General features: G+C 35.0%; 1 protein-coding gene across 3 annotated transcripts in view; it reads left to right on the top strand.

Annotated features, from left to right (window-relative positions):
* Positions 1-12091, top strand: part of LOC106876256 (centlein-like) — a 367586-nt gene that overhangs the window by 135334 nt on the left and 220161 nt on the right. For all 3 annotated transcript variants that reach the window (XM_014924756.2, XM_014924749.2, XM_052977284.1), the window contains one exon: positions 7519-7619. In XM_014924756.2, coding sequence (XP_014780242.1) covers positions 7519-7619 — 101 coding nt within the window. The remainder of the gene's footprint in view (positions 1-7518; positions 7620-12091) is intronic.

The following is a 12091-nucleotide window of genomic DNA, read 5'->3' as shown; positions in this document are numbered from 1 at the left end:
ATATATATATATATATATATATATATATATATATATATATATATACTGTATGCATGTTCGTTTACTAATGCTGTCCAAGTGTACAACTCTCAGACCTGTTCAATGTCTATTCACCAACTCTAAACAATAGTTTGATCTCATAATAATAGTAACCTTTCATTTCTCGTGTCATATTTTTTTTTACTTTTATTCACCTTCCCTGTCTTTAATATTGACCTCACAACCCATCCATGCCCTTTCCTTAAACACACACACTCACATGCACACAAAAACACATGACTTTAGGCTCTTATGACTGACTATGGTTCTCTATGACATTTCAATGCTGTTCTTCCTTGCTTTCATTCCAAGTCTTGAGAAAGATTTTTGCAGTAGACAATTTCTATTTGATATGATTTCATTATGCCAAGTTGCACATCTCATAGATAAAAACTGGCTTACATCTTCAGTGTATTTCTGCCAAAGACAGGGCTACTGTTTTTGAATTGCCATGAACAGTTCTTTAAGGTGTTCTTCTACAGCTGACAGCGTTGCAACCAGTTTCTTTCTGCTTTTTCTCAGTTTTCTTTAAAAAGCTTTGTCTCTTGATCTATAAATAAATAAATGTGTGTGTGTGTTTGTGCATTTTTGATTGTATGAAGTTGTTAAGAAATGTAACTTTCCATTGTACCATCATTGGCCGTGTGAAGAAATAGTTATAAGTTTTTGAAGAGACAAGACAAAAGTTGTGGAAATGTTTTTAATGTTTTCCAGCTATAACCTCTGCCAACTTTTTTACAAATGAACTGTGATGAATGTGTCAGTGAGTGACTGAAGCTTTTGTTCAATGGTTTATTATTCTTGAAGATGGTGCGGACAGCTGAATGCTGTGGTAGATGTTTTAGAGTTTCTTGGGGCTGATGGTTTCAAGTTCCAATGTAATGGCTACTGGGCTTTGATTTTTATACACCCAAGGATGAGACTGTAAGTAGTACTTTTATATTGGTTTCAAAATTTGACACAAGGCCTGCAATTCTTAGAGAGGAGACAAGTTGATTACATCAACCTCAGTGTTCAACTGGTACTTATATTGTCAACTCTGAAAGGATGCAAAGCAAAGTCGACTTTGATGGAATTTGAACTCTGAATGTGAAGAGTGAAGAAATGCTGCAGAACATTTTTTCTGGCATGCTAATGATTCTGCCAGCTCACCACCTTTGGTACTAGTATATTGACAGTTATTCTCTAGAATATTTCCTTCCATTTAGGGTTAGGGAAGAGACACATACCGTAAAAACTCATGTAATTTGCACACCTGTGTAAGTTACGCAAATGATTTTGAGGATAAAGATTGTTAAAAAAAGCTTCTACTCATGTAAAATTTGCATCCAAAATTTTTAGAATTGCCGACATGGTCAGGGGGAAAAGGTTTTCAATCTAGTTGTATTTAGCATAATTTCACTAAACTTATTAACTTTTATTAAATTTTCATAAAATAAAAATAATTTCTGTTTAACAGGTATCACATTAAAAGCTATTAAATTACACAGTGTGTTTTATCTATAATAAACTTTATTTTACATTTCTTGCCCACAAGAGATTATGTCCAGTCTTTAGCATACTGCTGTACGTCTTCTCAAATCACAATCACAGGAAAAGTTAAGAATTATCAACAAAAACAAAGCTAATAGATTTGCACAGGTGTTGCAAATTAAGTTTAATTACCTATGATGACACTTTACTCAACCGAGTAAAATAGTAAAAGACTGTGATTACCAGCATGAATGTCAGACTACAAAAAGTAGTTAACTATTTAATGGTTTTAGTAAATTTATACAGAAAAAGTAAGCATTATATCATCCAGCCTAAATAAAAGTCAACCTCATTATATTTAAGCCGTTATTTTTTCATATAAAAGCCTATTCTGACCTTAAATGTGTCAACTTCTGGTATGAATGTTTACATTTTGTATGTCTTTTTTCAACAAAAAAAAATTTCTAGAATATTCTGGAAATGATCTACTCATGTAATTTATGCACCTCTAAAATTTATTTTTATTTTTGTAGAAAAAATATGCATAAATTACATGTGTTTTTATGTTAGATTAAAAGCAAGAATATAGCATTGGTGCAAAAAGTGTATGGAGAGGAGTGTATGAACTGCACACAAGTGTACAAGTGGTCCAGACATTTCCAAGATGGCTGAGAAAATGTCGATAGTGACAAACGTTCTGGGAGATTTGCAACTTGCTGAACTGAGGAAAACATTGTAGATGTGCATGCAGCTGTGTGTGCACCACCAGTGAGTTATCAGAGGATGTGAAGATTAGTTACGGTTCAGTTCAATCCATTGTCACTGAAGATTTGGCTATAAGACACATATCTGCCAAGTTTGTGTACCAAAATTGTTTTCAGCTGACTAAAAAGACACTTAGATTTCAGTAGCACCAGATCTCCTTGATCGTGTCAAGAAGGACGAAAACTTTTTGAAAACTTTGCATATACCTCTAAGCAGATATCGCAAAGCATTTGGCAAAATTTGATGCGGAGTCTCTGCTCAACTTTCTCTGTCATGGTCAATGTGATGATCACATGCTACACGGTAAACAGTGGAACTGAGCTAGAATACTCTTTTACTTGTTTCAGTCATTTGACTGCGGCCATGCTGGAGCACCGCCTTTTAGTCAAGAAAATCGACCCCAGGACTTATTCTTTGTAAGCCTAGTACTTATTCTATCGGTCTCTTTTTGCCGAACCACTAAGTTATGGGGACGTAAACACACCAGCATCGATTCTCAAGCGATGATGGGGGGACAAACACAGATACACAAACACACATACATATATGTATATATATATATATATATACACACATATATACGATGGGCTTCTTTCAGTTTCCGTCCACCGAATCCACTCACAAGGCTTTGGTCAGCCCGAGGCTATAGTAGAAGACACTTGCCCTAGGTGCCATGCAGTGGGACTGAACCCGGAACCATATAGTTGGTAAGCAAACTACTTACCACACAGCCACTCCTGCGCCTGAATGTTAAAACTCAGTGCACATGCACAGGAGAGATCAAGGTCAACTTGTGCCAAGTGGCTTCACTCCTCTTGCTTTAGCTTCATTAATCTAGTAACAGTCCGGATACTTATTGATCAGACCACGTATATATTACACACACAGGGTGTGTCAGCTTTTTGAGATCATTTGTATAAATTTAGAAAATGAGGCATAGCTCATAAAAGAAAAACTGTATTTGATAACAAATAATTTTGAGAATCCTATTATCAGACCTAGTCAGTGAATTTACTATTAGTATCAGTGGCTGCTTCAATACAGAGTCAGAAGTGTTGACATTTCTGAATCAGATGATCTTTATCAGTTTTATACACAGTGCTAGTTATGGTGGATTTGGGAGATTGTATGGTATTATGGTGGTGTTGACTGACCTCTCTCTTGATTATAATAGTCTAATGGATTGAGGTCTTGTGTGCTAGGGACTCGTGTCTGGGACAACATGATTATGTAGATTGGCATACATCCATGCTTGGGTTGTCTTAGCCTTATCAAATGGCAAAGTGTCTTTTTGGAAGATGTACAGTCTTCTGTTGCATATTTTGTCCATTCAGGGCCTCACAACTTTCTCCAACCCCACTGTGCAGACAGCAGCATTGAGGAAAAGTGTGAAGGCATGACATCTGCCTCGTCACTGACAACTACCAAAACCATTACAGTTGTTGGCAACTTAATATGCATGTTCATTGGAACCTCATTTGGTTCTCTGCATAACCATTTATTGTTCTTTACATTTACCTCTTGGTTCTCATCAATTTTTTTTTTTTTTTTCGGAGAAAAAGCATTTCAGCCTCTGAATGTTTTCACTTGTTTAGCAAGCCCTTTGCATGGTTCAGTTGAAACTCTCTTGTTATATCTGACATGAATTGACACCTCTGCATCACATATGATTTGTACATAATGACCTCTTGCCTAGCTTTTCTGACGATTTGTATTCTGCATTCTGAAACCTTGAGGTCCTGTGCAATATCTCTGATTGACTTTCCAGGATGTTTATCGACTGTTTTGGGGACTTTTTGTACAGAGTTAGGTGATCAATGGTATAATCACCATTTCTTCTAGCTTTACATTCTGAGTTCAAATTCCACCAAGGTTGACTTTTCCTTCATCCTTTCAGGATCAATAAAATAAGTAATAGTTGAGCACTGGGGTCAATGTAATCAACTATCTCTCTCCCCAACCTGCCAAAATTTCAGGCTTTGTGCCTGTAGTAAAAAGAGATGTTGTTGTTATTGTTGTTTTTGTAAAGTGCAACAAGCTGTGAAAAAAGAAAAAGAAAAGAACCATCTGCTCAAACAATTCTCACAAACGAATAAGGTTACAGAAGCGTCAAACCTATAACAATGAGGGTTGATGTAAGATATAATCAAGCTGTATAATAAATTCATCTCCGGGGAGGTTGTTCTTGTTGATGCTGTTGTTGCTGTTATAAACGTTAATTACAGATGAATTGAAAATTTGACAATTTCCACTGAAATATGTTTGTGTGCTGATCACTGTTTATGAAAACATCTATATTCTGCAAACGCTCACACAGAGAGAGAATCAAAAGCAAATTCCTTTGTTTCATTATCTGAAAATCATACAGACTTGTCTCTTGACAGTGCTCGTTAATTTTCAGCCGTTATAAAAGTCAAAGCTTTGCAGTTTTATAATACAAACTAACTTTGTTATTTCATTTATTATTATTTTCTAAGTTAACTTTAAAAAGAAAACTTTTATGTTTGTTATTCATGTTTTGTTATATATATATATATATATATATATATATACACATGTGTAGATATACATATATGCCTATATGTATGTATACATAAATGTATATGTATATGAATACATATATGGATATACATGTATATATATATATATATATATATATATATATATATATATATATGTGTGTGTGTATGTGTGTGTGTGTGTGGGTGAGTATGTATATATACACACACCCACACACATTCACATATATATATATATATATAATTTAGGTTGTTATGTTTGTTTATCACAAGAGTCAAAAGCAGACAATTTAAACAATCTGATTGTGTGTTGATAGATCAATAGTTTGGATTTTCGACAATTATGCTTTATTTTTGTAGCTGTCAGTTATATCACTATATTTTATCCAATATTTTTCTATGGACATCTATCTTCAGAGGGCAAATTGCACATATTTTTGTAATGTTGGTTTCAATTCAAAGCTAAAGTAGGTGGGAGGGTAGTCAATGATAATTGCCATCACCATTGTTATCATCATTGTTGTCATCATCATCATCATCATCATCATCATTTCTGTCATTGTAGCATGAGTTTTTTTTTTTAGTTTTTTTCTTTTTTTTTTTTTTCATGCAGATATGTTTTACCAGTCTACAACATATATCATTTTTCTATCTGCATCAGTGTTGTGTCATCTCATCTATTTGGTCCAGCATCAAGAAACACATAATAATGGTTATGTATGAAGAACCATTGAGAAAGGAATTGTTAACTCTAAAATTCAATCCAACTTCCTAACTAAACATAAATCATATTTATTTATTTTCTTATGCATTAGCCTAGCAGATGTTCGAATTGAACCTTGACCACATAAACATCCTCTGTCTGGAAGAGCCTGCATGCTGTTCCATATTTTCTCTCTGAATAATTACCCAACAAAAGAGGAATGTGTAAATTTCTCTTAAAAGAACCAGACATGAACATCTGATATAATAATGAACGTAGTGTTTATATATATATATATATATATATATATATATATTTGTCCAGAATCACGCCAAATGCGGAGGATGAGAGAAAATAGTAATTCAGCAAAGGAGAAGTAGTGAGAGTAATAGCCCTGACTGAGAAGGAGTGAGAGAAATTAATAAAGTAACTGTAATGAGAGAAAGGAAGGGGTGATAGAGGAATAAGGAAAGAAGGGGTAAAAAAAAATCAGCATTTCAACTCTGTGAGTACATTATTTACATTTGGATATTTGTCCTCATCTTGTTTGTTGTTAACACAATGTTTCGGCTGATATACCCTCCAGCCTTCATCAGGTGTCTTGGGGAAATTTCAAACCTGGGTTCTCATTCCTAAAGTATTTTTCGATATTGTTATTATTATATTATGAGGACAAATATCCATCAAATGTAAATAATGTATATAATTCCTCATCTCTTAAATATAGAACTGTATTATCTGTGTGAGTATGTGTGTGTGCATGTACAAGGGAAGTATGTGAATGTTTGTATGTGTGATTATTACGTGCCTTATTTTGTACCTTATTTATATGTAAAATACTAAAATTAGCTGTCATTATTGATGGTACTTTGTCAGCTTTGTTTTCTAAACCAAAGAAATAAGACATATGCTGGAGTCTCTACATAGTTACTCAAAAGTAGCATGACTAGAGGGGTGAGGGGGGGGGGGCAGTCCACTTCGGACAGCACTTTTATGAGGGTGATACCACTTTGGGGTCTGCTGTAGGCTGTAAGCCTGTATAAGTTGTATTAAAATCAAATAATAGTGGTTTTGATGTCGGGTCACAGACACTACTCACTGATAAATACAACAATCGATATAATCACTATGCAATATGTATTTTTGTAGGGGCCCGGGAGTGGGATAAGAAACTGAAGGGCTGCCCTGGGTGGCACACACTCAAGCTACACCACTGTTACTCAGCCTGCAAGAAACAGCAGGTGAATCTTTCCCAAATGATACCACATCATTATTTTAAAGATGAGAAGTCATATTCAGTTATGTAGCATGAGATGAACTATTTCTAAATAAATAGGATACTACACTCTCTGAGTGGTTGGCGTTAGGAAGGGCATCCAGCTGTAGAAACTCTGCCAAATTAGATTGGAGCCTGGTGTTGCCATCCTGTTTCACCAGTCCTCAGTCAAATCGTCCAACCCATGCTAGCATGGAAAACAGACGTTAAACGATGATGATGATGATGATGTGGTGTAAAAAAATTTTTGTCATAGGTCTATGCAATCAAAATTAACCTATAGCTTCACCTAGGGCTAAACAAAACAACAAAATAAAATAAATTTATTTGTTAATGTTATTCTTGACAAGTTGACAAATTCTTTACTTTTTTAATATATCTTTGGGGATGTATACTTTATTTTTTTGTCTCTGTGCCCACTTATGTCTGCCCACCTGTCTAGTTGTCTGTTCTGATTGTCTACATAGCTGTCTGTCTGTCTGTCTCTTAATTTTTCTATTTGCCTAACACTCATTCTATTTATGTACCACTACCAATCTTCGCTACCTTGTTGACTTTAAATGGAGACTGTTTTTGTTGCAGGCATTTGCACTAAGCCTTTGGTCTGAAGATAATTTTTCTCCTTTCTGAAATCCCCCCCCCCTCCACTTCTTCCTATGGCTAAATAGTTTTTAGAAAATGTTTCTTTTCTCATTTGTAACATTAATTGCACTTTTTTTTTTTTTTTTTGTGGGCCATTCCAGGTTGGAAATGCAAGAGGAGCTAGACAGACTGCAAGTAAAGCACTCCCATGATACAGCTTCACTTCTTGAAATGAGGTTAGCTCTACAACACGACCGAGAAGGTATTATACTTGTTTTTATCCTAAATGAACCATATTTGGTACCTTTGTTTTTCTAGTCTTTTCCTTTCTTGCTGTTAATGTTCTTAGTCTAAATGCATACAATTATACAAATACTTCAAAGCTTATATCTATTATAGTAAATTTTCTTGTGTATTTATATATCATCATCATCGTTTAATGTCCATTCTCCATGCTAGCATGGGTTGGACAGTTTGACAGGAGTTGGCCAGCTGGAGAGCTATCCAGGCTCCATTTGTCTGTTTTGGCATGGTTCCTACAGCTGGATGCCAGCCACTTTGCAGGGTATGCATGGCACTGACATGGGTACTTTTATGTGGTACCAGCACAGATGCTTTTACAAGCCACCGGCACAGGTGATTTTACATGGCACCGGCACAGGTGCTTTTATGTGGCATCAGCATCCATAAGCCCACTAGACTAGGATCTCTCAACCTGAGAGATGGATATAGAGGACATGCCTGTATATATATTTGTGTGTGTGTGTGTGTGTTTGTTCTCCACCACTGCTTGACAACCAGTGTTGGTCTGTTTACATCCCCATAACTTAACAGTTTTTATAAGATACAGATAGGATAAGTGCTAGTACTTTGAAATAAATGCAGGGTTTGATTTGTTCAAATTAACCCTTCAAGTTGGTTTCTCAATGTGGCCACAGTAAAAGAATTAAGGTAAAGAACATATATATATATATATATATATATATACACCATTTTGAGTATGGCCATTGCCAGTATTGCCTGACTGGCCTTCGTGCCGGTGACACGTAAAAGCACCCACTACACTCTCGGAGTGGTTGGCGTTAGGAAGGGCAGGGATCCAGCTGTAGAAACTCTGCCAAATCAGATTGGAGCCTGGTGTAGCCATCGGGTTTCACCAGTCCTCAGTCAAATCGTCCAACCCATGTTAGCATGGAAAGCGGACGTTAAACAACAATGGTGACGATGATGATGATATATATATATTTGTAAATGCACCCATGCTGGTGCTGTGTAAAAACATCCAGTATACTCTGTAAAGTGGTTGGCATTAGGAAGGGCACCCAGCCATAAGAACCATGTCAAAACAGATATGGAGCCTGGCTAGCTCCTGTCAAACTGTCCAACCCATGCCAGCAGGGAAAACAGACATTTAATAATGAGGTTGATAATGATGATGATATATAGCAGATAAAAGAAGTGAGGTGAGAGAAAAGTTGTTTATACCATTAGTTTGCAGCTATTTCATTACCTTATTAGTTATATAATTGATATTACATTACCATTCACGCGTATATAAAATATACCTATAAATATACATGTACACCCATATATGTGTACTGTACACTTCCCTAACAGACTAATCCCTGAGATTTTCTTCTATCTCTTCATCCTGGCCCTTAGTTGCTTCTTTCTTTTGGGGTGAGCTCTTTGAGCATTTGAGTGAGCCACCTTCACCTCTAACATGAACCTAAATAACATAAGTCCTCAAATAAACAGTGCATGTGTGTGTTTATATGTGTTTGTGTTTTATTATATGTAAGTTCATATATGCGTATATCTTCTATTATATTTTCTATATCTGTCTATTACTTTTGGGACTGCAGTCATGCTGGGGCACTCCCTTGAAGTTTTCAGTTAAACAAGTAAACTTCAATACTTATTTGTTTTAAAGCCTGGTATTTTATCAATCAGTTTTGCTAAACTGTTAAGTTATGATGATATAAACAAGCAAACACCTGTTATCATACAGTGGTGGTCGGGGTGGGGGACAAACACACACATGTGCGTCTGTGTGTGTGTATATATATATATATATATATATATATATATGTGTGTGTGTGTGTGTATGTAGACAGACAGACAGACAGATATACACATGACGAGTTCTTCAGTATGCATTTACCAAATCTGCTCACAAGACTTCAGTCAGCCCTGGGCTATATAAGAAGACACTTGTCCATGTTGCCATGCAGTGGGACTGAACCTGAAACCATGGGATTGAGAAGCAAACTTCTTACCACACAGCCATACTTTCGCTTGTGTGTGTGTGTGTGTGGTTGTGTATATATATATATATATATATAAAGTAATAAATGTCAAGATTAGCACCTTGCTACTTTAGTATCTCTTACACTCTTATATGGAGTTAATTAAATTTCTTAAACAGGAAAGTGGTGAGTTCAATCTGAGGTGTGACAGGTTTGAGAATTAACAGCTGTGAGTTTATTGGTTATATAATTGTAATGCATGTGTTACCTTGATTGCGTTATAAACATTTTTATTTTCAACTTATTGTTTATTTATTTAATAATACTATAGTTAAATAAAACGAAACATTGTTCAAGTATTTTATTAGCTGGAAAGTATAATGAAACATTATCTATTTTTCAGTGTTAGGTGCGTCCATTGAACTGTAGTATATATAAATCTGTCGGTTTTTGGTTGCTTGCATTATTCTCTGATTAACCTATCTATCAGTTCGTCTGTCTATTTATCTATCTGTCTGTCTGTTTGTTTGTCTATCTGTCTATCTATGAATGAATCAGTCAAACAATGAATCAATCAAGTTGCTTGTGTATTTGATAGAGTAAGCTAAGATTTTTTAGTTAATGCAAGCTGTACCAATAGCAAAGAGAACCATCATATACTAAATGATTAATTTTAATTTCCTTCAGTGCTAATATGGGCTGAGTTTGTCTGTTGGTCACATTTTATGTGATTCTTCATGTGGACTGCTTTGTGGAAGATTGGTTCTGAATGCAATATATACAACGAAGCATTGTGTGGTTAGATGTGTATTTGTGTCTCCTAGAAAGATCATTCCCATACTTCTTGGATTTTATTTTTTTGTTATATTCAGTTGGTCTATTTTATGAACATACAAATGTTTCAGTCCTGCAATTGTCTTAAAATACGTTCCCTAAAGTTTTCAACAAATTTATTTCTTTTACAATAGGTAAATTTTATTACTATTTTTTAATAGATGGCATTTTAAATTACTAACTAGAAATAAATATTCAGCAAGAAAAGCTATCTTAAAGACTAAAATTATTTTCAATTTTTTTTTTAACTGGTTAATATAGGAGTTAGACCAAACAGGTTTGTGTATTATTCTGACTTCATCAAACAAAACATAAATTTAATTCACCGTTTTTACCAAATTAATGATGCATGATTTACATGTTGTTTGGACTTGCAAACAGCTTGCTTGTGCAAGTGCTGCCAATCAAAGGTCCTGCATACCAAATACTAGTTAGTTTCAAGGGTCATTAGGAAAGAATGGGCACCATTTCAGAGTCTTCCTCTTGACAGCTTTACAGTGCATTAGCTCCACTTCAGATGTGGGGCCTTATCCACTGGATTAACTGACTAGTATTTAGCCAACAACATCTGATCTTAAGTCCATCTCAGGATCATCATCACCATTCAAATTGTGAAGATATGCAAGTGTCTGACCTACCAGATAGTCAAGCAGATAGCTGCACACCTCTTCATCTCATCTCTAAACTGGTTTCATCATATATTTCCAGCCATATCCAATGGCTGGTCCTTTCAAATGTTGACTGGATTTTGTTCAAGATGGTAGTTAGCTTAATGATGAGTCATACCAATTGATAACAGCCATCCCCTAAGTTTGGTTCCAATAAAACCTGTACATCCAACATCTACAGAAAAGTGTACTGCTCTCCAGCCAGTTTCATACCAGACTTCTTGTAGTACTTCATAATGTTCATCTTTCCTAACTTGACCACTATCAATATTGCCCTCATGTGGAACAATTAATTCAGCAAGATGTACTATCTAACATTTCTCATGTCAGATTGCTTTCTTTTTTGGTATTGGAAAGAAGCATTCACACCCTAAAAGATCTGCTGCCACCTTCCAAACTCCATCCTAGTTTTTATTATTCACAGATTTCTTCTTTTTTGAGTAATCTTTTTGACTTTGATGAACAAATGTGATAAACTCTTTATCAGTTTTTTCTCCCTGTGTATTTGTTTCTAGTTACCAAGTTTAACACCACCACTTGATTCAAGTGGTGGTGTTAAACTTGGTACCAAATTAAGGGTATCATCCAAGAACTGGAATAGTTCCTCAGACGGGCAATGAATGTATGTATATAATACACAAACACACACACACACACACACACACACATATATGTATGCATGTATATATACATATATATGTAGGTATGTACATATATGTATGTATATATGCATATACATATATATCATCATCATCATCATCATCATCATCATCGTTTAATGTCCGCTTTCCATGCTAGCATGGGTTGGACGATTTGACTGAGGATATATATATATATATATATACAAATATGAGTATATATACATATATATGTATATATGCATACCTATCAATCTAAATATCCATCTATCTATATATATATATATATATATGTGTGTGTGTGTGTGTGTATGCATATATATACATGCAAATATGTACATGCAT

The sequence above is a fragment of the Octopus bimaculoides genome, chromosome 2 (genome assembly GCF_001194135.2).
Source record: "Octopus bimaculoides isolate UCB-OBI-ISO-001 chromosome 2, ASM119413v2, whole genome shotgun sequence".
NCBI lineage: Eukaryota > Metazoa > Mollusca > Cephalopoda > Octopoda > Octopodidae > Octopus > Octopus bimaculoides.
The sequence above is the reverse complement of the archived record's forward strand: the minus strand, read 5'-3'. Positions and strand labels throughout refer to the sequence as shown.